Consider the following 27,979-nt stretch of genomic DNA (forward strand, 5'->3'; position numbering starts at 1 on the left):
GAGGTCAACTCCAGTGTGGGGGCTCCCTCACCCTGGCCCTGGCCCCCTCCAGGGTTGGGCTCTCCACCCTCCAGCCCCTCTGCATGGAGGATCTCCACACGCACAGCAGAATCTCCACATGCACACACAACCCCTGTTCTCCTCCCTGTGTCTGCAGCATGGCCCCAGTGTCTCGCACCAGCCCAGGGTTCTTCACACACATGAACCCAGGTTTTGGGGCAGCTCCAGCACAGCCACTGACCCCACTGTGGGGTACCAGGGCCAGGCTCTGCCTTGGTGTGTGAATGGGAGCATGTGGAGGATGAGGCTTGTGGGCAGTTGTGCTCCTTGCCCTGCCCTGCTTGGAGCTGGAGTTCCTCAGCCTGGTCCAGCTCGGTGTATGCCCAAAAACCCGTGTGGAATCACTTCCCATGTGGGTTTATTTTGCCCCAGTCAGTTCCTGACTGATGATCAGCAACAAGTCAGGATTGGTTTGCATTCACCTGTTGCACTTGCAACTGTCTAAGGGCTGGTTGGTATGAGCAGGGACATTGATGGTAACATGGGGATATCCAGAGGACAGGTCAGGATTGGTGCTGTCCTGCCTGGAACCACATGGGTAATGAGGGAAAACAACTCCAGAGCCAGCAGGCTCAGCGGGGAGAGACTGGGCCCTGGCTGTCAACAGCTTCCCTGGACATTGGGGTGTCACAGGTCAGGGGACACACACTGCCCATAGATGTCCCTTCCTGCCTGACCTTAAGGTTAGCGACAAAATCCTGTCACGGTAAACACAAGGAGAACCAGAGTCACTCAGTTACAAGCAAGCCTTTAATTGATCTTTAAAAGGTGTTTTTTCTTAGGTTCAGAACATTAACTCCGACTGGGTGATGTTGGCAACCTGGGGCAGGCTCCGATAGACCGAGTTCCAGTAGGTTACAAACCGGGATCTCAGGTCCTGCTTCACGGAGTTCTTGTCCATGTCGCTGTTGATTTCCAGATAGTAAGTGCCCTGGCTGCTGTAGGCTGGCCAGGAAACGGGCACGTCCGAATTCCCCTTGTTGGGATCACTGGGAAAAAGAGACACACACAAGTTCAGTTTTATCATGGAAGCTTGTGGATAAAGCTTTAAGTGAGTGCACACAGAGTGTTTGACACTGGGACAAGCAATAGGAATTCTGCCTGCCGGGAGCAACTTGCCAACCTGCAGTCTCCTCCATCAGTCCCCACTGGCATCATCCCTGGCTACATGCAGGGACTTAAATCCTGTATGAACACCACGATTAAGGAAGGAACCTCATCATTAAGTATAAGCAGAGTTCACAAGCTCTGAAAATGCTCCTTCTGTCCCCCTAGGCGTGCTATGGATGAGGAGGACTCAGAGCAAACTCTCCACTGGGAGACACAGAACCCAGCTCACAACAGAAACACAGAGAACATTCCCCTGCTTTGAGGAATGATCCTGAGAAGTTACTGGGCAAAGGTAGGAGGCTGAAGGGCTGCAGCAAAGCACAACTGTGGAACAGGAATCACTCACCCAGTGCTGGCAAAGTTGGTCCAGTAAGCGATCATGTCCTTGGAGACAGTCCTGTGCTTGGGCCAGTAGGCCAGGGGGGTGGTAAAGGGCTTCCCAAAGACGTACTGCAGGTCATCAGCGTGGTCTGCCCCAACCCAGCTGGGGTAGACGGGCATGCGGGACGGCTGGGAGAACAAGTAGCTGTATGTCTTGGCACTCCTGGGGAAACAAAAGAGACTGGCTAAGCAAGGGGAGAGCAGAGCTCTCTTAACCTGCTCCTCAGCCCCTTCTGCTGGGTATGCAGCATTTTGGTCCCCTAGTCCAGCTCAGTCTTTCTACAAGGGCTAAGCTGCTCACTGGGCGTTCTGCACGTGCAGATTCAGGGTCCACTGTGTGGGAACCAGGAAGATGTAGTCAGTCATCAGCTCCACCACTGTCTTCTTCATGACCTCCTGCTTCGGGTTCTTGTCCCAGCTCTGGGTGTAGATACTGTATGTGGCATTGGCTCCAGCCTCGCCCCTGTCCACGGTCAGTGCTTTGATCAAATTGTAGATCTCTTCCCTGAAAAGACAAGTCATGTCAACTAGTCAGTGACCAGCAGCTTCCAGTGGGGCACAACTCTTGCCTGGCCCTTTCTCTTGAAGGCTCTGGACTCAGCCACACAAGCCCTGGGCACACAGGCTCGGAGTGACACCCTGTTTTGAAGGTCGAGCCCTGTCCACTCAAGTCTAAGCGCTCAGAGTTTGGGAGCTACATTAAAGAGAAGATTCCTCCTGTTGAGGGTTTCCAGAGCCTCTCTCACTTACGCAGTGACTTTCCTCAGTGGGGCATTGATGGCAGGTAAGTCCAAGCCGGCGAAGAAGTGCCCGTCCATGTCATTGACCCCAACCAGGTAGTCAATGTCGGCAGTGTTGGCAAAGAGATTCTCTGGCATGTCTGGGAGGAAATCTCCATCGACCACAGGAGTGATGGCCAGGGTGTGCACCAGGGCAGCTGCAGTGGGAGACAAACCCAGAGTCTGTTAGGAGGTGAGAAAAGACAGGTGTGTGGTCTGCAATGACTCAAAGAGCTCTGGAAAAATTAGGCTGAGGTGGGCTGTGCTCAGCCAGCACAATGTGTATCTGCCTATGGAAGGGTGACTGCAAGACCTGGCATTATTGCCCTCCTTCTGAAGGACAGAAGGACTGCTTCAACACTCCTGGAAATCACTCCAGTGCCCTGCCAGAGGTCTGGGGAGCCCTGGCTGGATTGGGAATCACCACATGGGCCAGGGGACTTACTGGGCAGGTTGATCAGCTGCAGGTGGTAGGCGAGTGTCAAGGCTTTGGGGTCAGAGACACGAAGGCAGTTGGCCAAGGTGGCAGTGTTGTCTGTGGGGCAGCCCAACTTTTCTCCAAGCTGCAGGAGGAGAGAGGAAGAAACCTCCTAGCATTACCTCCCAAAGACAGAGGTTATTTTTATAGAGGTAGAGGGGTGGATGTGTTTTAATCTTCAAAGCATCATGTTTCCAAAGTTCTGTAGGGCACAGCTCCTACTTATGCTCTCCTCTAGGGTATCACTTTTTTGTTTTTTTCCAATCACTCAGGCAAGACTTGAACATTACCTTTTTAGCCCAGAAGAGCGGGTCCCTCTGGATGGCCCAGCTGCAGAGCCCGACACCGCTCTGGCTGATGGCTCTCTTGAACAGGCCCTTGTTCTTCGGGGACAAGCTCTGGGGTGCAGAATGGAAACAAGAGGGTTCCAGGTAAGAATTCATGAAGACACCATGGTGTGCCAGACCCCACTGATCACCTCACAGCTTGTGAACCCAGCCTGGGGAGGAAAGTGTCACAGTGCCAAGGGGTCCCTCTCCCCCATTTACACAGAAGTGGCTCTAGTGGGGAGTGACAGAGACAACTCACCTGCAGGGAGACACTGACGGCACCGGCCGATTCCCCAAAGATGGTGATGTTTTCTGGGTCACCCCCAAAGGCCTTGATGTTCCTCTTCACCCAGGCAATAGCCATGTGCTGGTCCTTCAGCCCGTAGTTCCCTGAGCGGCACAGAGCACCCACCACTGAGCAAGGGCACAGCAAAGCTGACCCAGCACAGGGTCCCCCCAGACACAGAGGGAGCAGTGCTGGTACCTGGCATGTTTTCATCTCCCGTGCTCAGGAAGCCCAGGGGCCCCACACGATAGTTGACAGTGACCACGATGACGTTGCCCCGCACGGCGATCTCCTCGCCATCGTACAGGTAGTCATCCAGGAAATTGGGTCCCTGGCTCTCTCCCACCAGGAAGGCACCACCATAGATGAAGACCATCACAGGCAGGTTGGTAGAGACTGCCAGGGGAGCAAGAGGAGCAGACTGAGCCACAACAGAGCCAGGAGGTGCAGCCCGTCCATCCCCTCACCCACTCCCTGAGCATCACTGCACCTGGGCAGGAACAGACAATGCTCTGCCATCACCTCTGGCCAAGGAAGTCCTTGCTCTGCACAAGAGGCTGAACCTCCCAAGAGGCTGCAGCTGGGGGTCATTGCCTGACACAGTTTCCACCTTTCCCATCAAAATCACTGCTCAGCACTTGCCCACTATGGGAATGTAACTGCTGAGAGATGCTCCAGAATAATCTGGCAGCTGGGAATCTCCTGCCAAGCACATACCCTGTTTCCTGGCTTGAGGGATCCATATGTTCAGGTAGAGACAGTCCTCTATCCCATGGACATCAGTCTGGGTGAGCGTCATCTGCATGCAGCGATTCTTGTATGATTTTGCCTCCAAAGTTCCTGAGAGGAGAGAAGGAAGATAGCATGTCCTAGTTAGGGGCATCAATTCTATCCACTGTTTACAGTCTGTCTGTCCACCCATCCTTTGCTCTCTGAGTCCAGTGTAGAGGCAGAAAAGCTTCCCAGCCACTATGACCTGTCTGAGTGGCAAAGTGGGACCCTTTCACATGTGAACTAGACTGAAGAGAGAGAAGGAAAAATAAAATCCCAAACCAAAGGCATTCAAAAGTTGGATCTTACCATCCCAGCCAGGATGAGGTTCAGGGTCTTGCAGAATCTTTGGAGGGGCAGCAAAGGGAATCCCTTTGAAGACGTCGACGTAGCTCCCGAAGAGTCCCAGTTTCTTACTCTCACCTTCCACAAAACCGCCCTCGGTGTACACCACACCCAGCTACAGGGGATACCACGGAGAAGAGACAATCTGTTGCTCAGTTCCTCGTGCCTCTGGCTTCCCATGCCACCAGCACCCACACCTTGCCCTGGCCAGTCCCCCACACAGACCCACTCACAGCCCGCCCTCCCTGTCCGTGCCCTTGGACCCCTGTGGGAAACCCACAGGGAGGTGCCACTGGAGCTGCAACCATGCAGGTGTCCTGCAGGTGCCCTTTGGAGCAGACAGGCAGCAGCAATTCCTACACACTTCCAAAGATAAATGGCAGAATGAGAGGACCTTCAGCCCTAGGGTGTAAACCTGGCCAGACCTGACACAGAACTGTGCAGGAACTCTTGGGAAAAATGTCCCTGAGAGCCTTTGCCGTGTTGAGGGCAGGAAAACACTGTGCCCCAACTGCCAGGCCTGCAGACCCTCTGTCAAGGATCCAGATCGGGTGTATCAGGGCAGGAACTCAGGCAGGAAGAGGTGAAATATGTTGCCAAGCCCTGAGAAGTGCCTTGGTACTTACGGTCGCAGCCCAGGTCACCCCCAGGGAGGAGCACAAGGCCAAGCACAGGATCTCCCAGCGAGCCATGGTGAGGGCACACCTGAGGAGACAGTGCCCAGCTGGAAAGCTGGTATATATACAGTGAGGGGGCAGGTGTGTGTCAATGCCATGGGCCAACCTTGGCTCTGAGGTGAACCAGAGGAGCCTCCACACACTTGTCCTTGAGAAGCCCGAGGCCAGTCCCTGGCTGAGGTAGAACTGGCATTGCCGTGTGAGAGCCCTGCAGGTGCTGCTTTTGTGGCCTGGAGGCTAAACCTCCTCAGGTACCTTTTCTGTTTTCTACATGGCCATCATCGTGGTCAAACTATCCACACACAGAGAGGCTTGAGAATGGAACTTCTCCTCTCTTCCTCTTCTTCTTCTTCTTCTCTAGTGTATTACCAGCTGGTTTGGATTCTGGCCTCACTCTTGGGAAGTTGTTGAGCTTGCTAGAGGGCTCATTAGCCAGTAATTATGAAAATGTAGAGACCTGTTTATTCACAGGATTGTCGCACGTTTCCTTCCAGGTCTGTACAGCAGCATCCAGTGGTTCAGTTGGGATTTCTCCATCATCAAAGTTCACAAAGATGGCATTGTGTGGGCAACGGGCCCTGCTGAGGCCAATCAGGTTCTCAGCAGACACCTGGGGATTGTTGTATCCTTCCCTAAGGAGCAGCAAAAGGATCAGGTTGGCCTTCTGCCTATGGCACACATGGACTTAGGGAAGGGACTCAGCTGAGTGGCCAATGGGTTGGTTTAACTTTGGCCCAACCTCTGTATCAACTGGCAAAGCAAGAGTGAAATGCAGTTAAGATATTTTTTTTTTCCCCTTTAAAAAGTGCAGATGAAGGACAACAGTGAGAAAATGAAAGATGTTTCTTGTGGGAGATCTCACAGATTGTTCTTCTGGCAAAACCAATTAGAGCTGGCAGGGCACAGATTGGGTGAGTGTGGGCACAGGAACATGTGGCATCGACTCGTGGCAGAAAGCTGGGCTTGTTGCACCCCACACTGTGTGATGTGTGCTGGGAGAGGCAGTCCAGGCAGTCATCTTCACCACATCACCAGGGCCCCTCACCTGGCAAATCCTCTGTTGTGCCAAATCAAGACGGATAAAACAGAAGAAGGCAGCAGCTTAAACAGGTGAAGGCCTCCATCCCACCTCCTGCCCATGCAACCAATCTTCCCTCTATCCCTGAGCTCCAAATTTCCCGTGGGTATCCAGCCAGGGTTTTCAGAACATCCCCAGCACAGCTGAGCCTGCGTTCCCCCTGCCATGGTGTCCTTGAGTCAGGGTTGGTGGCACCTCTGTGCATGTGTGTGTTTGTGTGTTGGAGTTACAGCCACTGCTGTTCCTCCCGCTCATCCCAGCAGGGTGGGAACTGGGTGTGTTCATCCTGTCAGAGCTCTGGGATGGGGTAGAAACAGAACCAGCCCCAAATACCCAGGAACCTTGAGACAGCCTCCCTGCACAAAGCCGTAAGCCTGGCTTAGATATTGTGATTAATAATAAAAACCCTGCATATTCACTGTTTTCAGCCTGTAGGGTGCAGCAGTACCACATTTTAATGGGATCACAGAATACCAGGTTGTAAGTGATCTCAAGGGTCATCTGGTCCAACCTTCCTTGGCAAGAGCATGGTCTAGACAAGACAGCCCAGCACCCTGTCCAGCTGAATCCTTTAATTGTCCAATGTTGGAGAATCCACCACTTTCTAGGGGAGATTATTCCAGGGGTCGATTGCTCTCACTGTGAACAACTGTTCTCTAGTATTCAACCAGAATCTCCCCAGGAGCAACTTGTACCCATTGCCCCTCCTCTTTTCCATGTGACTCCATGTAAAAAAGGGAATCTCCATCTTTTCTGTAGCCACCCTTTAAATATTGGAACATGGTGATAAGAGTGGAGTGGAATGCCATTAGGGAAATATTATATCTCCTATCTAAGGTCTAGCTGAAGTTTCTTCTTCGCTTTCTATTGTATAGACTGTGCACCATGAGCTGTTAAGCTGATGCTGTGTTTCACCTCAGGAGTGGCTACAGCAGGGAACAAAATGTTTATGGAAAAGGGCTATAATACAAAAATATGACACCGTGGACAAAACTGCCTGAAATTAAAATATTATTTCTAACTGCCCTCTGCTATGTCTTAGATACCAAATGACTTGTAGATCTTTTTTTTTTCCAGGAACAGTGATATTCAAAGTGCCTGAAAATGGGCTTCCAGACTATAGGAAGTCTTGGTTACAGAGGGCAGAAACTCCTTCTGAAAATAATTTGCTTAGTGGAACTTTGTTCCAGTATAAACCAGAATGGACTATTCAGTTCTCATCATTACCAGTAAAAATTCCTATCAGACCTGTGCAATGCCCAGATAGTAGAGGGCAGAATATGCTTCATTTCCTGCCCCATTGTGTCCTCTTTTATTCTTAGCCATACTTCACAGTGTAAAGGATCCAAATTACAACCTTTTTTTCACATTATTATTGCCCTCCTCTGAAAAAAAAAAACCAGCCCAAAACTTTTTCCTGGGCATTTTCATCCTTGGCTTGTGCAACTTCACCAGCTTTTATCTCCCTCCTCTGAGCCACAGCTTTTCCCCCCCGCTCATCTTTGTAATCTGACATTGTGATTTGTTCACTTGGGTGCTTGTTTTTCTGCCTGAAGAAGATTTGCTGAATCATTGGGGAGGAGGCAGGAGCTGTAGAGGCAGCTGGTGGCCAGTGATAAAACCACGGCCACATCCAGCCCTCAGGGTTTGCACTTGACAGCCCTTCAGTTGAAGGCCTGAGTCACATTCCCTTCCGAGCTAAGATTGCTGGGGACTTTGGGATTGAGGAAATGGGGGTGAGGAGGTGGCACCTCAAAAATATAAATTACTGTTCCTGATAACCGCAAGGTTTGTGTTGTATCTCCTGCAAAACTTAATGATGACGCTGTGAGAACTTTCAGGCTGGGGGCTAATTCCTGCTGTCTGTTGGATGTTGTGCCCACTTCAGGGGGAACACAGAGCTAAGAAAATAGGAATTTGTCTTGGAACTGTGGTATGTAGTGACTTATTCCAGACTTGCAGTAACAAGGTATAGTGTGAGCAAGGATGTGCCAGGGCTCCAAGACACTCACCTGCCTCTTTTTGGAGAGAATGCACCGAATTCCACTGGTACAACTTATGCAGCTGCAACAGGTCTGAATCCTGCCCACTGCCTAACATTTAGGCTGGGGCCTAAAATGCCTTGGTTCATTCTTCAGGTCTTTTACTCTCTCTCTGTGTGACCTTGAGTTACATTCTCTCTCTTGGTTTCCTTGCAGTAAAACAGGGATAAGGTGTTTCCATCTTTGCCATTTTGAAATCTTTAGGCAGTATGAGCATTTTGAAATGCAAGGTATCATTAGTCTTGCTGACTCTTGATTAGGTCTTCTGCTCTGTCAGCTCTACCTTTATTTAAAACATTAGAAAATGAGGTTTTTTGCATATTTTTATAAGTATCTTCCAGAATTCAGAAATAAAATCTTACCAAGAGTACATGATACTTTTCCTAAGATCAAAGTTTTTACTTGGGTTGTTCTACTTAGTTGTACTTCAAGGAGGTAAGATGGAAAGTTGGTTAACAAACAAGACTGAAAGTCCAGCTGACCCGAGTTCCATTTCTAGTTGTCCCTCTCAAATTTGGGCAAATATTTTAAAGTGAACAATGCAGGTTGGCAGATCCCGATGTCACTTTGATGCTTTATGGGTTTTCTGTGGGATTTGCACAGTGCCACTCCAGTGAATTACTGCACATGTGGAGGAATTCTACCTTGCTCTGATCTGTAGATCTCAAAGCATGTCCATGTTTTTATCCTCACTTTGCCAAAGGGGAAGTCTGAGACACAGGGAGGGGACAGCGACTGGCTGAGATCAGTGACAGGTCAAAGCCAGGAACACAACCCTCCTTTGAGTTCTGAGTGTCATATGTAGCTTTCTCCATGATGCCACAATATCAGAAAAGGCAGCTGCAGTTTCTGGACTCTCTTTTTCAGGTGCTGCCACACCTGAATGTCCACTGAGCTTGATTGATTTACAGTCAAGCTATTCCAGGATGGATCTAAATAAGGAGCTGTGGCAGAGATGTCTGACTGACACACTGGTTTACCATGTCCACACTCTCAGGATGGGGCCCTTTCAGGAACAGGAATGTTCTGTCATTTCTGACTTCCCCTTCCTCAACTGAGACAAGAGATAACTTCTATTTTATAAAGAAGAGAAACCAGAGGACTTGGCCACTGCCAAAAATCCCACCAAAGCTCCTAATATAGAGGAGCCTGGGATGTAAGATAAAGTCCTGTTGCTTTAAAATTATTCAAGAGGCAGGCAGAATCAATGGAGAAGGGTTTTAAACCCCTAATTCCTCATGAGGAAGCCTTGAACCTCAGAGTTGTGTTGGCTGGTGCTGAACGTGGCCGTTGTACTTAGGGCTTGCTGAGGAGCCTTTGATGACTTAGAGGTTGCTCATGATCTGGAGAATAGTAGATTATGGGTTGGAACAGAAGCAGCTGTGAGAAACTTGGCCTGAGAGTGGTGCAGAAACCACAGGGGTGTGACTCATCTAACTTCAGATGCCTTCGGATACTCAGCTCCCTTTCTCTCCAGGGAGAGAAGTAGGTGCATAAAGGCAGAACTTTGGTCCTGGTTTAGGTATGTGCTTTAGGAGGAGCTAAATTGCTTCCTAGACATGTTACTTACCAAAAAGGGAGCTTTTGAGTCACTAGTTCACATTGGAGATCTCCTGACCTACAGTGCTGCTGCAGATTTCCTCCTTCATATCCCATGGAGAGCCTGGGACAGCATTCAAACCCAGGCAGCCAAGGATGAACACACCCTCCCAGCACAGGCTCAGGGCTTGCACTGGGGCCAGCTCTCAGTAAAATAGCCAGGATCCAAGACACCAGTTTGAACCAGAATTGCGTGGGATGCAGGATGATGGCTGTCCATATGGTCTGGATGAGCAGTGACCTGATAACAGGTCTGATGGGCTGAAGAAACACGTGTGTTGAAGCTGCTGATGTGGCACTGGTTCTATCCTGCAAGGCCCAACCTCATCAGGGAAACCAAGCAGAGGATGTGCCCTGTAGGAATCTCTTATTACCTCCCTGTCATGGCTGGGGTACGTGGACAGAGAGCTTGCACAGGTCCAAGGGAGCTCATCCAAACACAAGAGAGTCTCCCTGCTATGATCTTCAGCTTTATTGATCTGGTTATTGCCACCCTAGGAGTAGATATGAAGTGGTATTTGCTGGCCCATGCTCTTGCAGCTCAAATGGGAACAGTCAGGTTTTACCCTCTTCTATTCATTCAGGGGTTTTTACTATTTTTCAGAAACAGAGCAATTATCTGTACACCAACCCTTAGTGACCAGTGCAATTCCCAAGTGGTAGATCCTGCTCCCAAACCTAGGGACAGCAGCATGGAGGAGAAGTGCTGCTCTGGGCACCGAAGAGGAGCAGCTTGCTCAGTAAGCATCTGGATTGTTTGCTGTAAATCTGACCCTCCTCCTGGGCAATTCTTCTAAGAAAACCTACCCCCTTCACTCCCCTGGGCCCCAATGGTCACGTTTGCAGCTCTCCTGCTGCACTTCCCAGGTTATTTGCATGGATGGGGGCTCCCTGCCGGTGCCTGGGTGGCAGAAGCAAAGGGCTGACAGGCCTTTCCTGCCAATCTGTCTGTTGTTCAGATGAAGTGGTTGGAAAGTGCTCACTCTCCAGTTCCCTCTTTGGCTCAGGCACTCTGATAAGGCCTGGGCTGTCCTATCTTGCCCTGGGAGCTGTTCCTCCTCCCTAACAGGCTCTCTTCCCCGGCTGACAGTTAGCAGCCGGCAGTGCTTGATAAACTTATCAGACCAAAGCTGAGCTCAGTGCAAAACTCAGCTCCTCCCCAGCCTCAGATTTCCCCATTCCTGGGGACTCTCTGCTCTCTGCCTGCCTTGCTGTCTGGTACAGTGAACACTGATCACCCTCGGGCCAACAGGTCAAACTCAGCCCCAGGACCAGATTGAGAAGTGCTTGTGTTGAAGCAACACATTTAAAATGAGAGCACTGAGCAGGATGTTTAGAGCATCCATATCCAGCTCTGTCTCTCTCCTGGAATATTATTCACCAGTGGAATTCATGTCTGGTTTATCCTCTCTGTGTTGCTGCTCGCCCTGTTCCTCTGCTCATCTGGAGTTGAGTGGTTTTAATGCAGGTCTCACTGTGCCTGTTGGAGGTTTTCTAAGCCATGGAATTAGGGTGCTTTGCTGAATTAAGTTTCTATCTCTTGTTATCACAGTCACACTCGGTGTCCAAGCCTAGATCAAGCTCCATTGTGTGAGGTGCTGGATGTGGAAGATAAGGAGGGGCAGTCTCCTTCCTGATATCTCACTGTTGAAATAAACAAGTGAAGTGAAAGGGAGAGGGGGAATTATTATCCTCCTCTCACAGATGGAGTGAAGCTTTCTGAGAGCTCCGTATTGTGCTGAACAACTTCAGAAATCCAGTGCTCGTGTCTTGCCCCAAGTCATACAGGAAACATGTGGTACATCTCAAGTCTCAGTTTGGAGCTGCAGCCTCAAGACCAGTGTGTGTCCATGGTGACTGTTAGTTGTAAGATGGCGGGTCAGGATCTGTGTTTTCTTAGGTCTTACCCACCATAGAGGCCACTGACTGATTGAACTATCCTTGGAGAATTTTGGTGTGGCTGTTCTGGTTTGTCTCCTCTGTGTGGATGTGCTATTCTAGGGGGGACAGGGCAAAAACTTCTCTGTTTTGTGAGCAGAATAAGTGTTAAAAATTGGTTTATGATGTACTCTTTTTATTTTTCTGTGACAGCTTTGCAGGTTGAGCTCCACATCCATTCCCAGGTTAGGCCCTTAACGACAGGCAGGAGCATTTCCCTGCACAAGGAAACGTGTGTGTGCAGCTATTTCTGGGAGATTGCCTAATGCCTTCAGGTTTCTCCTTGTGTGCTGTGCTGATGGGCTGGAATTAACCTGCTGGTGTGTCTCCATCACCTACAACTGCAGGAACAACCTGCCATGAGGACAAGGGACTCTGCTCTTATCTTTTTTTCACTGAAAACACTTTCTCATGAAGTCTAAGGCGGGAAGCAACTTGGTTCAACAAATAACCTTTTTCCTCCAACAGAACCTATACCCAACTGGAGTCTTATTTTAACCTGTCCTTCCTCTCAGTTCTTTTAAGGCCTTCCCTAACCATTGCCAGCACAACATGAAAGCTTCAGGTTTCTGCCTTCTCCAGGATTCCACTCCGTGAGGTTGACACAACCTGAAAAAAAGCTCCAGCCTAATGCTGGGCTAGCTGGGAACACACCTCTGCTTCCTGCAGGTGTCCCGTGGCTCTGTCTTCATTAGGAAGAGAAAGATGCATCCCATGTCCAAACTGAAATCCATCCCTGATCATAGATCTTCTGGGCTGCTGCTCTCAGTGCCTGAAGGCTGTCTGGAAGACAGCAGAGGCACCTCTCTCCTCCTGACAGACACCTGAGGTTACTGCTTTGCATGTGCCTCATTTGCTAAACAAAACAGCCCAAAGACCAGGATTTTCAATAAAGGGAAGAAGGTGTGAAGAGCACTGGGGGAGTGCAGGATACAGGGCGGGCTCGGAGGGAGGCAAAAACAATCAGCTCTTTCTTCAGCTACAAAGATTAGTTGAGATTTTGCTTTTTGTTATCTGTTTCCTTGATTGACTGACCAGAATGTTTTTGATGCGAGGGGAGATGGTGAGAAAGGGGTTGTATCAGAGTAGTCAGAACTGAGGAGGATTTATATGTTTGGAGACCAAGGCCGTGTGTGTTTGGAGTGGGTGACAGCCATGGCCTGATCCTGACAGGTGCTGAGCATTCCTGGATAGCCATTGTGTGGATTCAGTAGCTCCAAGGATCAGGGCAGCCCTTTGCCCACTCCATACCCTGTTGGGAGTAGAAGGCTCTCCCCAGCATGGTGTGGTGAGGTTTGGGTAATGCCAGATGTGCTTCCTCGCTCCTTCACCTGCATTCCAGAGCTTCAGGAACTCAGATGCTCAAAGCCTGGGGAGGCATGCAGAGGAACTGTTTGCTACAGAGCAGAGCCAGACTAGATCCCCCTGTCCTCTTCCTCAGGAGATTGCTCTCCTTGATCAGGGACTGCAGTGAACAAGGGGCTGTGGGGTTCTGCCTTGTTTTTCCTTTGGGCTGGTGGCATCCATAGGCCTAAAGGAAGGTCAGGGCTTAGGCAGCATTACCTGGTGAACTGAAAGTAGCACCTTTTTACTCAAGAGGAAGAAACTGTAGTGTCTTATTGGGAAAACGCTTCAAGTTAATTCCCTCTCCTCCTCCTCCCTTCTCAGGTCACCTCCTGGCTCTGGCTGTACTGTCTGGCTGATGCCTTTGCCAGCTGGCCTCCATCCACAGCCTGTGCTTCTGGAGATACGCTCCCAGTGCCTGTGGGAGGGGGTCAGACTGGATCCCCTGCACTGCTCTGCCCACAGACGTGTTTTCCTGAGTCCAGCTCTGCAGCAGCACAGCCTACAGCCACCCCAGTCTGCTTCTCCACTTGTTGCCTGTCCATCTAAAGCAGTTCCTGCACCTCCTGTGCCCATCAGGCTCCTCACAAAAACCAGGCTGAGGCTGACACTGCCTCCTCCAGTGTAGCTGCTCTTCAGGAATTCCTGGATAGCTCAGGAGAGAAGCTCCCAGCTGTCCATTGAAGGTTATTGCTCCTCTGTACCATGGAAACCAAAGATAGGGATGGAAATCTGAGGGATGCAGCAGCCCTCCTTCAGCAGGCTCCAAAGAACCAGCTGCCTGGTTTGGTTTTGTGACTGGTCTTGCAGGCACTCTTGCCATAGTGCTGGTTGGTGTGTGCCAGCACTTGCCTCCAGAATGGCCAAAGCTGGGGAGCTTTACATGAGTCAGACACACTGCTGTCCCCAGGACACACACAGGGAAGTCTGTGCTGCTGTGTCAGTGTGGTTTGGGGCTGGAGAGTATTTGCTCCTGAGTAGTTCAGATGCTGACACACTGTTTAAATACTTCTGTTTGCAGGTTTGTGGAGGACAGGGGGAACAACAAGCATGGTTGGCATTTTTGGCAGTGGTCTTAATAAGCTGAAATTACTTTACCTTGAGCAGGGCTTGTGCATGTGTGAGAGTGTTCCCGTGTGTGTGTATGCCTGTGCCACAGCCAGGACCAGTTCCATCACAGGTGATACACCTTCCCCAGAGTCCCTGCCCTGACCAGGTTCTGGCACGACTCAGGAAAGGCCAGCAGAGATTTAATGGAGGCTTTGACAGTACCATCTGGACACATTCCTGTGTATCTGGGGTGCTCCTCCTGCTCTGAAGAGCTGACTCTGGCCTGTGTGGGACTCTGCACCAATCTGTCTCCAGGGATGAATGTCTCCCTGAGGGTAGGCCTGTTCTGCATGTGAATGTCCATCTTTATTTCCCCTGAAACAGTAAATTATACTATACTCTTTCCCTTCTCCTTTTCTACCCCATCCCCACCTCCTGCATCTTCAGAGCAAAGCATGAGCTGTTCTTGAAAAGGGTATTTTGAACATGAAATACACTCTGTTAGCCCAGAGAGTGTATTTGTATCTGAGAGGGAACAGATTTATCAGATAAATCCCAGCAGGCCTCTACATGTTGTCACTGTCTGGTACAGAGCAATAAAAATATACATTAGAATAAGTATAAATACATATTTACAGTGTACAAGTAAAGCCAGGAGTACAGACTCTGTTTTGAGCTTCCAGAAAGCGTATTAATAACTAACAGCTTAGGCACAGCATAGAACAGGGGCAAGTACATTTTAGGTCTTAGGAGAATAACTTTGGATTCACAGCAGTGTAACTGAGGGCAGGACAGACATCTCTTCTCTCCTGGCAATACATGAATTTTCCACTTGGACCATTTGTCTTTGCCCACGATGGCAGCCTTCCCTCATAAACCTTTGGAGTGAAATGGTTTGTGCCACAGCCCATTCCCAGGGTAATTCCCGCTGGTGTCATTGTCCAAGGCCGTGTGTTCAGGGATGTAGTTATGGAGTGGGCTGTGTGCTGCTACAGTGCCCTGCTTAAGTGGAAGCACTTGCCTTATTTGTGTTATAATAATACTTTGTCCTTCCTGTTAAGAACTCAAGGGACTCTACAAACCTGAGAGAATGATCCCACGTCACCAGAAGGGGGGGGGGAGAAACAAAAGCCCAGTGCAGTGACTTGCCAAAGGTTAGAGAGAGAGAATGTAGCAGAGCTTGGAGGGGAACTGGTTCTTTAGTTGTTCCAGTGCTTTGCTTCACCCCCTGAACCTGGAAGAAGGAGGAAATGCCACTGCTCTGTTTGTATAATATTTGTAAGGTACTTGCATACTCTGCCAGCGTGTACAGGCTCAGCCACTTCCTCCTTTAAGAGAGAGGCTGGAAAGCAGGATTCTGGCCCTTGGCATCGACATCCAAGGGCCAGTCCTGACCATGCAGTGACACAGGACTGCTCAGGACATTTCTGAGTTGGTATGCACTGAAATATTGAGGGACATACCAGAGCCCAGATTCCAAAAGCAGCCAGACTCTCCCATGGTACCAAGACATGGGGCTTATGCCTGGTGCTGTGGCATGGCTCCTCCTGGAGCTGGCTTGCTTGCCACCAAGGCAGGGATCTTTGCAGCATGGTGTGTCTGAGGAATGTATTTAGAGACCCCTGTTATCAGCTAGGGATAGGAGCTGTTTCTTCAGTATTTTCCTCCCACTCCAAGCTAAAAATACAGCACAGTTAACTTGTCATTTGATCACAGTAAATGCTCTGCTGAAAGAAATGACTTTAGGTGTCTGTTGGCAGAATTTATGGCCTGGGCAAGTCTCTGCAGAAGCCCTGTCCAGGCTGAACACAGCTCACTGAATGCAATCTATTTGCATGGCCTGGCCTTATCTTCCCAACCATCAGAGCAGGACACGGTTACAGCACTGGCTTGGCACAGATTGTGGCTCCCACCAGCCCAGGAGTTCCTACCTCACTGCTGGGCAGCCTGAAAGAACTGGATTCTGCACATGGTGTCAATCCAGAGTAACAGTGACCTTGGAGGAATTTCTCTGGGTTTGCACTTGAGCAAACAGGTGATGTCAGATCTGGGCTGGTACCTGTTGCAATTGAAAAGTGAGACCCCTCCCGAGGTTTCTTTGGGATGTGCAAGGCGCTGGGGTACCAAGCACCAAAGCCAATGACGTGACTTTGCCAGTCCCCAGGGGAACACAGGATGCCTTATGAGTCCCACACTGGATGGAGATGCTGGGGACAGTCTGCAGTGGGAGCTCCAGCAAAGACCTGGAGCCCTTCCTCACTTGAGGCTGTGCTGGGTCTCGCGGTGCCTCCGCAGATCCACCTTGCGCTGGAAGCCCTTGGCACAGAGCTCGCAGCTGAAGGGTTTGAACCCAGTGTGTTTGCGGCTGTGGGTGATGAGGTTGGAGCTCTGGCTGAAGGCTTTGCCACAGACCTGGCATTTGTGGGGCTTCTCACCTGCAGGGCACAGAAAATGGTAAAAAATACTTTAACAGGTGAGAGAAAGGAGGTAGAAATGCCCTTCAGCAGATTCAGACTGGCTGTGCTTGGGCATCAGGGTGCTGCCAGCCCAGCTGTCCTGGAAACACCTCTGGATTGTGATCCAGCACCAGAGGGTGGGAAGAGCCAGAGGCAGCCCTCTCCAGCTGGGTGATCCTTGCCCTGCCTGCATCCAGGGCTGGGGACAACCATGTCATGTACCAGAGGCTGGTCAATAAGCACCTCCTTGTCACACAGAGCAGGACGTGCATCCCAGGGGTGCTTTGACCTTCTGCCACCCTACCACTGAGGGAATAATGACTTTCCAGTGCCTCTGGACTTAACCCTCATCCAATATCACTGTGTCTGGTGATTATGAATGTGCATTTACACCATGGGCTCTAATCTGCATTTGCCTGTTGGGGATATTTTGTTTCTCACCAGTGTGGATGTAAGTGTGTTTCTTCATATCTGACTTCTGGTGGAAGCGTTTGCCACAGTACTGGCAGGGATAGGGCCGTGTGTCCGAATGGATCAGCAGATGAGTGGAGAGGGTGGAGGAACGTTTGAATGTCTTCCCACACATCTTGCACTCAAAGCTTCTTTCCTGTTGGGGAAGGAAAATCATGGGATGTCTGAGACTGCAAGACATGTGACAGAGCTTGAAGAGTGATGAGAATAGTAGATTTGATAAGCAAATCTCCTTGGCTCCTGGACTGATGTGCTGGGAGCAGTACAAAGGGAATGCAGGAGGGTTACTTATGGAAATGGATTATGTCTTGTGATCCAAACTCCTGCACCCTCTAGGAGGAGGTGAGGCACAGCAGAACAGGCAGCAATGATCCTCCCCTCCCATCCAAGGAATTCTCAAGGGCAGTCTGAGATTTGTGAGACCAAGATCTATGATCTGTGGTCCTCAGAGCTCCTGGTGTTGTCACTGGGTGCTACAGGAAAGACACCACGTTTGTAACTGAGGAAATGTCACTTCCTCTATAATGGATTAAGCAACAGCCAAAGTCCAAGCCCTCATGAGCTCTGGAGAGCTGGTTCTCTGGACACATCCTACACACCTGGGAGTGGATATTGGTGTGCTGCTCCAGGCTTACAGCGTGCCCAAAGGTTTTGCCACACACTTCACAAGCAAAGGGCCGGGTCCCACTGTGAGACCTTCGGACATGGACCTCCAGTCCATGGGGAGTGGAGAACACCTGCAAAACAAAATGCCAGGGATAATTTTTGGCATGAGGTGGCTGTGTCTCCACCTCTGTTTTCAATTCCTTCCCTTTATTGGATTCTTCCCTCTCGTGGGCCACGTGAACTGCATCACTCCCAGTGCCTGACTAGGTGACCTGTTTTGAGCCACGTGTTGCATTTTGGTGTGACCCACTATTCGGTGAAAATCCCTCCAGGCCCTCCCCATCCCCGAGGCTCTCCTGTGACACACAAACCTTGTTGCACTTCACGCAGTGGTAGGTCTCCATGTCTGAGGAGTAGTGCATGCTGTAGTCCAGGGGGGGCTCGGAGCTTGGCAGGAGGTGGCTCCCATACAGGCTAACAGGGTGCTCCAGCAGGGCTGACTGCATGGTGGAGGACATCTGTTGGTAGCTGTATGGCACGTGGAAAGCATCCCAAGAGAAGCCGGTTTTGTAGAAGGCAGGGGTGGTTGTGTTAGTGCAGTCCTTGATCTGCAGAGCTGGGATGGGCATCTCTGAGTTTGCAGAAGAAAGGGAGAAGTGAGTGTCACACCACTGCCTGAAGTTGAGCATCAGTAAAAAAGTCCCCCAGCTCCCATTTCTCCATTGAATGCCTTGCCTGACCTTGGGAGTTCCAGTTGGCAACTCCTCCTCCTCAATTCAAATCCCGATTCCCCATGAAAAGTTCCTATTGTGACTTTGATTACAATCTGAGGAAATTTTATGGCAAAGAATGCCATGGAAATGTGATGGCTAAGGGAGTTTTAAGCCCCCTACTAGCCCTGCTTCATGTGGTGTTTGAACAACATATGGACACCTGCCTTGACCACAGAGCACAGAACTGCACTGAGATGGGGATGTTCCCCCTTTGGGAATCACAGCAGCATCCTTCAGGGAGATGCTGATCTAGACCAGAACTGTAAAGGGAAATACAGAATTCTCCTGATGAGCTCTGCCTGGGACAAGTTTGACCATTGGTGTCAAGGTGAGAGCTGCCATTTACTGAAAACCTGGGCCCAGTTTTAGCCAGCCCAGACCTGACCTCTTTTGCAATTGTGGTTTTGGGTAGCAGACCTTGAGCTGAAGGGCCTGGCAGCATCCTGCTCAGGTACTGGACAGGGACACTTTCTTCCTTCAGTTCAAGTGGGTCCTTTTCTTGTTTTGGAATCACACATTCCAGGTCCTGTTTCTTGATGTCCTCTGGCGTCCTGTCTCCTGTGGCTGTAACACAGAGCAGGGTCACAGGTCGTTCTTCCTCTTACAAGGAGTCTGTTAAGGTGAGTTTTGCACTCATGTATGAACTGTGCTTGGACACAGGAGCCTGTGCTCAATTCCCTGAATAAGTGCAAAGTGCTGCAATCAGCAGGGCAATCAAGGTCTGTCCACTGCAAAGGGAAATTCCAAGCAGGATGAGATTGGCAAGGGAGAGGGGGGCAGGATGAGATGACAGGACACTTGATACCCTCTACAGTGAGAGTGGATTAACACTAGAAGGCCATATATCTGTAAGAATCATTTCCCTATTTAAAACCATTTCCATTTGTGTGGGTAACTAACAATCACTAACTTATTAACCTCCCCACCCCTCTCCTAAGAGAGCTGGGTATTGTTAACCTGGATTTATGGACAGCCAAGTAGGGAAGCAGAGAGGGGAGGTAACTGCTTATGCAGTTGCAAAGACTACTGAGCTTCATCTTCTCCTGCCCACACTCCCATTTCTCCATGCTTGTCCCAGCCCTTAAAGAGACCAACCAGCACTTTTTAGAATGTAGACTTTGCAGTAAGAATTTAAAATGGACAGAGGTCCAACACATGTGCCTCCTTTGTGCTGGAGATGGGACAGGTCTGCTGAAGGACAGCATTTATCTGTCATCAAAACCCTCCAGTGCACCAGACAGACACAACAAATAGTCAAAAGACGATGGCAGGAATTGAAATGAAAATGTCACCTCCTTTCCTTTTTATCAGACTTATCACAGGGTTGGACTCTAATTTGATAGTCAGGGCTAGAAAAAAGAGTAAGTTGATCCTAGATTTGAATAATGAAAATCTGAATGGTGCCTGAAGGAAGAAGATAATTGCCCCAGCCCTGTCAGAGCAGGAACAGGAGCAGAGGGAGGGCAGCAGGCAGAGGCAGAAGCTGTTGGTTGGTGTTCATACAGTATAGAGCAGCTGGCCCTTCACCTGTGAGTGTGTAGGACTCCTCACAGGCAGTGTTAGCGTATCCCTAGTATTTTTTCACTCTGGCTGTAGCCTTCCTTGCAAATCATCAGGAAGAGGTGGTAACACGCAGGTAGAGAGGATGTAGTGCAGAGAGAACGTGGGCAACAAATATGGGAAGCTAGAGATGGAGGTGGCAGAGTTGTGAAGAGTTTGCAGGAGACTGACAACCAAGGGCAAGCTCTTTTCCCAGCTGTTAGTGGCCTGAAATTGGCCTTCTATCCCAAATGTGACCAACTCCACTCAGCAATCTGATATCTCAAATCTCCCCAGCAACCGAGTAGGGAACAAAGGGAGGATCTAAATTTGGATTTGTGGATTTGGCGTAGAGAGCAGACACAGAGTAAGGGATCAGTTTGTCCTTAGACTGATGTGCCCCTGTAGAAGCCCTTTGATGCTCTTTAGCTCATTCACCCCACTCCTTTACTTGCCTACTCAATGACTGATTTCCCTTGGTGTGTTCTTACAAGCCCAGTGGATGGACTGACTCACCAGTGAAGGCAGAGCTTACTGGGCCCCACGTGAGTGCAGGCAGGTCATCTTCCACAAAGCGGTGGTGGTGGTAGGTATGAGCCTTTTTGCTCTTCACCAAAAAGGAACGTGGCATTTTCCATTCACTCTCTGGGCAGAAACACAGAAAAACAGCAGGTAAATCTCTGTGGCTTAGGGATGAGTTTCCCATTTGTCCCCCCAGCCCTCAGCTATGTGAGCAGCAGTGAATTAGAACTTGTAGTGGGGAGACAAGGAGATCACCTCAAAGGTCCCTCCAGCCAGCTGAGGAGCAGGGAGGGGTTGCATGGGTTTGGGTGTGTGATGGATCTCAGCTCTGAGGAAAACACAGAGCTGTGGAAGGGGCTAAATGAAAAACTTACTGCAAGGTGGTCTCTGACACTGTAAAAATTACACTTCACTATCTGCCCCAGGTCAAGGCAAAGGATTACAGCAATCTTGATGTTGTATGTGGAGAAACAGAGACAGGCTTAAACTGAGGGCTGTGTACAGACCAGAAGTGCCTGTGGCAGACACACTGGAAGGCAGGATCTCTCTCTTGTAGCTCCCTGCTCTGGCTACAGGACATGGTGCATCTCTGACCTCACCTTCCCTGAGTGGGGACCACAGGTTGGAGATCCCCCTTGGAGAAAGGGTCTGTCTGAGTGTTTGTACTGCACCTGGAAGAGCCCCTGACCTGGGCTCTTCTGTGAAATTGCTACAGAAACACTAATTATAGAAACAACACCAATAATAGGAGAGAGACAGCGGAAAATCCATGATGTGTGTGTGGGGGTCTCCTTGTTGAGTAGCTGGAGTGGTTTGTGGCTGACAAACAACAGGGGAACAGAGGCAGAGCAGAAGGGCTGGGTGAGAAGTTACCTTTTGGACCTGACTCAAACATTGCAGACCGTTGAAATGGCGGGTGAGGAACAAACATAAAATGCTGAAATTTAATCACACAAATTTCTCTTGCAATGCATCTGTTATCTGTGCTATCCAGAACCCAGCCCGCCCTGTGCCCGCTCCCCGGGCCTGGTAACTGCTCTCCTGGAGGCAGAGTGACAACAGGGGCAATGTTGTGTGCAGCAATATCAGCTGGTGCCTTATTTGCATGTGGATTTGCATTTTCCCTTGTAATTGTTCGGGATGGTGACACTGAAAACAAATCTTGCCATATTTCATATGAAAAGTCAGCAGTGAGTCCTGGCTCACTGTTGACTGGAAACTGTATTATTGAGTTTTGCTCTTTCCTGAAAGCAGTTCAGTGTAACTTACTTAATTACTAAAGAAAAACCTCAAAAATCCACAAAGTCTGCTCCTGTTACGTAGGAATGACATGGAATGTCTAAGTCAGGATACAGCAGCATGGACTTCTGGAATCCCAAACAGCCAGGGATGGAAAGGTCTGCTCCCTAGGGTTCAGAAGCACTTGCACTACCCCTTCATGCTAAATATAATTACACAGCCCAGTGGTGTTTTGTTTAAAGGGCTGAGGGCCACATTTGCAGTGCTGCCTAAAGCTGCAGGTCCATGTGCTGTGGGATTCCCACAAGGAGGTCTCCTGTGGACAGGGGGATTGCCAGGGTGCCCACCAGCCCACCTGCCTTTGGATATGCAGTTAGAGCTGTCTTTTTAAATCTGGTCCAGGATTCCCACTGCTCCTTCTATGATTTCAGGGATAACTCTTGGTGTCTCCAGCCATTTTTATTTCCAAAATGACTCACCTGTTTTTCTTCATCTTTTCCCAAGAAATTTACATGTAACTTGAGATGAATAAGAGAAAAGAGAGGCCAAGAGTAGATTTGTTAATTTAATTTCAGAAAGAGGACAAAACAGTATTGAGAAAGAACCACAAGTAGACCCTTGAGAGAAAGGACAGTGAAACACAATTTTTCTCTCTCTATTGAGATTCATTCTAAGTGTTGTAAAGAGTCTCTGCCCAGTGAAAAGCTGAAGGCACAGAAATAGCTCCAGGAGTGTCCTGCAGTGGGTAAAACCATTCAGCAGCTCTGCTTAGCTTGTGCCACTCACATTCCAGAGCAGAGCTGAGCTCAGAGGATCAGTCCCTTGTAAGGTACCTGTGCATGGAGCCACACTCTGCATCATAGACATCATAGAGCCCCAAGCTGAAATCCTGCCACAGACCATTTATCCATGGAGTTTCCACTCATGTCAGAGGGATTTCCCTTGTGGTGGGGCAGGACTGTGTCCACAATGGAGGGTATTCATACCAGAAAGCTTTAGACATTGGGTTTCTCTGCCTGAATTAACCAGTTAATTTCTCTGGGCTTCCTGACACGGTGGAGGAAGAGGCTCTGGCAGTGGATAACTCTGAATGTAGGGGACACCCTGCATCCAGCAACGCTGCTGGAAGAGTCACTCTCCCTGTCTCCAGCTAGAGCATCCTCTGGCAGTAGCTGGACAGCTTAGCCAGGTAAATCAGAGGGTTGGAGGTGGGTGGCTCAAGCATTGCAGTGTTTTATGGCAGTGCCCACATGCCAAGTCCATGATGGCACCAAGCACAGCCCCGCTTTCCTGGTGCTGGTTGGAAGCAGAGCACATGAATCCACAGGATTTTTCTGGATGTGTTTGCCCCAGCATATGGAAAAGCCAAAATTTGGTCCAGTACTGTGACCTCTGATAAGGGCCTGTGCTGATCTTTAATGGACTGAACGTTGCAAAAGGAAGTTACCTTCCCCCACCCCATTTTAGAGAAAAAAAACAGGAACTGGGAGCCCAAAGCAGAGTTAATTAACAACTGCACTGCACTGCCTTTGTGATGCACACAACCAGGTTAGAGGAAAGCTACAGGCAGTGATTGTGAAAGGAAAAAGTACTGTCTTCCCCTGAAACTCCAGATTATCAGTTGCAAGTGATCACCTGCCCCTAATGGCCAACTGTACTTCCCAGGGAAAGCAGTGCTATGGACAACAGATCCCACCATGTCTCAGAGTCACTGAAGCTTCCAACAGAATTTGGCTTCAGCCTTTTGCTGAAAATTAAACTTTATTACTATGGAGTCTGTTCCTTTCAGCCCCTGTGGCACCAGTTTCTACGTGGAGTGGTAAGTGCACAAGAGAAATCATTACTTGGGCAGATGCTCCCAACCAAAACTGAACAGTCCTGGCTGGTTTTTTAAAATTCATTACAGGATATAAAGCCAGTAGCCAGCTACAACTGACATTGTTATTTGCTTGCCATTCATGCAGCTGTATAATAATGTCATAACGTGCCCTGAGGAAAGGACAGCAGGACCCAAGGGAAAAAAATCCTGCTTCACTATTTTGGGAACCTCACCTGTAGTGCCTTAGAAAGGTTTCTTTCCGCAGTCATAAATTGCTCAGTCAGATCTGAAAGCACACCCAGCATTTGTGTGTCCCTCCCGAGTTCAAACTCCAAATTCCCTCACCCTCAGCGATGCTCTCTGGTGATTTTGCCGAGTATCCCACGTAAATCTCTAATGTGATATTAAAACACTGCAGATGGGGAAAGAACCAAATGAAAAGGGTTTGGTTCTTAATTTAGGGGGTGGTTTCTGACTCCAGGATCCGAATTTCACCAGATCCCTCAGTGAAGCTCCATCTCCCACTTCATTACACGGCAGCTCACAGCACCTAAACCCACGGGACTGAGTCCTTTGATATCATTTAGAAGAAATTAATATTCTCACTGAATTAGATTGTGGAGCCTTCAGCGGGGACAGGTGTTTGCAGGATTGTGCCACACTGAATCAGGGACTCAACATGCACCAAAAGTTTCATTCTAAAGCTGACTTGCATTTTTCTCTAAATTCAAGTAATTCCATTTTCGGATTTATGAGGTAATTGTAGAGATTAAACACTTTTTCTTGCTACACTCAGCAGAAACAATTTTAACTAACAACTGATATATATCTTCATACAAGTTGATGAGTGTACAAAGTTTTAGGCTAAAAGAGACTTATTTCCTTTTCATTACTTAACTTATATCTCAATATTGCTTCTTTTTCTGTTCTTTCTCACAAAGGTGAAGCTTCCAAAAATACAGAACAGCTTGTCTTTAAAAAGACTATTTTTTTTGAAGAAAAAAAGCACAAACCAAAACAGGAGGTATCTGAAATTTTTAAGAGTCCAAATCAAATAAAATAAGAAAATTTAAAAAAAAAAAAAAAAGGAGAGAGAGGTTTTAAGGACTCCTGACTCTTTAAAGTCAAATTTGAAAGAATTTCAGCTTTTTACAAAATTAATCATGTTTAGTCCATCATTGCAATGTAGAATATACTTGGGGCAAGTCATTTGAATGTGTCTTTTTTAGTGGAAAAATGAACAGGTCATTTTTAATTCCTGTGGTCAGACTGGGCAAATGGACATTATGGCAGGGGCAGCAAATTACGGTGGGAATTTTGTCCCAGAAGGGGAACAGAAATGCTGGGATATCTGTAGTACCTGGAAAAAATGTTTAGACTATAATTGCAGCATTTGTTCTTTAAAAACCCCACGTAGCTCCCAGCGATGTTGGGAATGCCACTGGCTTCAGGAAACTTTGCCATGGAAAGATGGAGTTATAAAGTGCAATCTAATAAATTTGATACCCCCTTAATGTATAGATGCACTTAATGAACTTGCAAATCATTTGCTTTCCTGCCTAATGTATTGAATCAATCTGGTGGTATGTGAGAAGTGCCTATAAATAGCTAATTCCATATGCTAAAAATTGTTACACTGATCAGCCTCTACTTAAAAAGGATGGAAAATTAATAAAAGGGAGATTTGAAGCAAAAATTCTGAACAGGAGAGGCTGAGCTGTCATCGGAAAAGACTGGCACAGGTGATGTGAGCAGAGGTGTCCTACTCTCTGAATTTAAAGCTCTGGCCCTGCAAAAGAGCAATTAAAAGGGAAAACACAGTTTGCCCCTTCCTCAGTGGCAAAGTACAAAACTCTGCATCCAGAAACTAATCCTGCTGATGGAGCTTGCTGGGACACAGGTATCTGAGACCACTGTCACATCCCTCGTATTTTGTTCTACTCTCATGTGAGCACATTGCCACGTGTGAGAGTGAAGTATATGGTATATAATTTTAAAAGGTTTATATGGTATATAATTTTAAAAGGTTGAATTCGAATGAGTCAAGTGAACTATCTCCATAAAGGAATCCTCAGGACAAGAGACTTACTCCATGGAATATGTCACATATTTTTGCAAACAAAAGCAAAGAAGAAGGAAAAAAAAAGCTTAGGAAAAAAACATATCAGAGAAATGAGGAAAACAATAAAAATGAAAGTGGTTAAAAGAATAAATCAATCACCTGTTTGGGGGACTTTGCTTTACTGGATTCTCCTTGAAATCTCCCCAGACCAGCGGGACGTCGCCTTCTCTCAGGACTCCTCTTCCACTTTTTCTCTTGTTCGCAGTCTGCTGAAATAGATACTTCTCCTTTTTTTTTCTCTCTCTTGGTTTTGGTTTGTTGTTTTTTTTTTCGCCCCTGTTCCCCTCCCTGATTTTTCAATCAGATTATTTGTGTCAAAATCTGGCGGTGAAGAAACAGCCAATGGAGAAGCAGAGCCCAGAAAGTATTTGCTTATCAAAACTTTCCAGGACTTTGAAAACTTGAAGAGAATTCACGATGCCCAGCTCGGAGCCCTGGGGGCAGCACCCTTCACTTCCAGGGGCAGCTTCTCCTTCTGCAGGGATACTCCTCTGTCATATTGACAAAGAGCATGACACAGGGAAATAATGCCCCAAGCAGGCATTTATTTTGTCTTTTCTTTTTTTAAAAAAAAAGCCCTTAAACCCCTGTATTTTTACACACATTCATGCCCACATCATATCTTTCACAAACAGCCACACCATCTGTCTCACACACACACACACACTCACTCACTCACATACTTCGGGCTCATAAACAAAACCATCGAGCACATATGCACAGAATTATTTTATTCCAGAATGGATCTTTTATCTCTCCAAATTCCAAGGAAAAAGGAATAAATACTTGCACGGTACAACCAAAGAAGATGCGTGTTAATCAGCCTTCATTTTCCGAGGCATATGTGTGTGCAATCCACACATATTTTAAGCGTTGCTCTATCTATGTACAGCTGTATAAAGGGTATAAATATAGATTTAAGAAAGCTCATTAAGCAAGCTCATTAACAACAGCTTTGCAAAAAGCTCTTCAAGAGCAGTAATAAAAATTTGCACTTCTATCACTTGCTTTTCAAAAAAGGTTTGAGAATGGGTTTGAAAATGGGAGATAGTTGAGTGCCAAAGCCCCCTGTAATGGCAGGTGGAAGGAGGGAGGATGGAGCAGGGGCAGGGGGACTGTTCCCAGGTTGTTCTCTTGCACGGGTGCTGGGAACACAGGTTTTCCTTCAGAATCCTCGAGCATGATTCCTTTTTGGGGACAAACAAGGAGAGCTGATCTCCCCAAATGAGGAGAGGGGAGTAATTCCTTGATTTCACCTATTCTCTAGTTATCCCACCCTTCCTGCCTGTGCAGGTGCACAGTGGCATGAGCTGTGTGTGCCCTCCCTGCCCTCGCAGCTGTCTCCGTGCATGGAGTGCAAAGGTGCCTTCCATGAAGTTTATAATTCCAAAGGTATGTACGGGCACCTGCAGCCGTTGAGTGCCGAGTACCGGGACATCACCAGCAGGAAAATGCCTTTAGAGACGAGTTTCCCTGTTCCCCCTGAGCTGTCAAACGCCTTTCGCTGCTTCCTACAGTTGGTTGCATTAACTTGGGACTCCGTTGGGTCCCTTCTCCTGCTGCAGCTCAGAGAGGTGAACGCCAGGAAGCGACACCCTTTGTTCTGCCCCTCCGCCGGGAGGCTGGGGTTTCCCTGATGGAGCAGAGACACTCCAGGGGGACAGCAGAGGGATTTTGCCCGCTGTCCCCACCACCCTTTGCCAGGACAGCCCTGAGTGCCAGCTGTGTCATCACCCCATGGCACCGGACAAGGCTGTGCAACGGGGCTTGATGCAACCCCGAGATAGGAGCGTGGATTTCACCCGCATTGAGAAAGATTCAGATTTTGATCTTAACCCATCTGTCATTTACCGAGCGTAATTAGTTCTCGTTGTTTATAGAAGAGAACAATCCCCTTCCCCTCTCCCTCCTCCCCTCCTTATTTATCCAGCCGGGTTTTGCATGAAAGAAACGTTCCCAAGGCATTGTGCTCGCCAGCTGATTTGCATCCTCTTAAACACAGGCATTTGAGGGATTACATTTCCCGCTACAAAAACAAGCCATTGTAACAGAAACCCAAATTGTACATTGCAGCTTCACGGTTCCTTATGAAGACAGTTACAGGAATTAAACAAAACAGGAAAATGACAAGCTGCTGAAAGGGCCGAGATGTTATTTTATGAAAC

General features: G+C 48.5%; 2 protein-coding genes across 2 annotated transcripts; both read right to left on the reverse strand.

Moving 5' to 3' along the window:
* Positions 1-844: 844 nt before the first annotated feature.
* LOC116797096 (bile salt-activated lipase-like) lies at positions 845-5,416 on the reverse strand. The gene is made up of 11 exons (XM_032708328.1): positions 5,166-5,416; positions 4,504-4,654; positions 4,141-4,263; positions 3,622-3,819; positions 3,397-3,527; positions 3,099-3,206; positions 2,776-2,893; positions 2,302-2,488; positions 1,853-2,056; positions 1,517-1,714; positions 845-1,049 (listed from the first exon to the last, which is right to left on the reverse strand). The coding sequence occupies exons 1-11, from the start codon at positions 5,229-5,231 to the stop codon at positions 845-847; spliced, it is 1,689 nt and encodes a 562-aa protein (XP_032564219.1). The 5' UTR covers positions 5,232-5,416.
* Positions 5,417-14,684: 9,268 nt separating this feature from the next.
* GFI1B (growth factor independent 1B transcriptional repressor) lies at positions 14,685-26,031 on the reverse strand. Its single transcript, XM_032708650.1, has 7 exons — positions 25,914-26,031; positions 20,629-20,757; positions 18,991-19,137; positions 18,172-18,431; positions 17,794-17,931; positions 17,165-17,330; positions 14,685-16,702 (listed from the first exon to the last, which is right to left on the reverse strand). The coding sequence occupies exons 2-7, from the start codon at positions 20,741-20,743 to the stop codon at positions 16,524-16,526; spliced, it is 1,005 nt and encodes a 334-aa protein (XP_032564541.1). The 5' UTR covers positions 20,744-20,757; positions 25,914-26,031; the 3' UTR covers positions 14,685-16,523.
* Between the last annotated feature and the right edge of the window lie 1,948 nt (positions 26,032-27,979).

Source organism: Chiroxiphia lanceolata, chromosome 21 (assembly GCF_009829145.1).
Source record: "Chiroxiphia lanceolata isolate bChiLan1 chromosome 21, bChiLan1.pri, whole genome shotgun sequence".
In the NCBI taxonomy this organism is placed as follows: domain Eukaryota; kingdom Metazoa; phylum Chordata; class Aves; order Passeriformes; family Pipridae; genus Chiroxiphia; species Chiroxiphia lanceolata.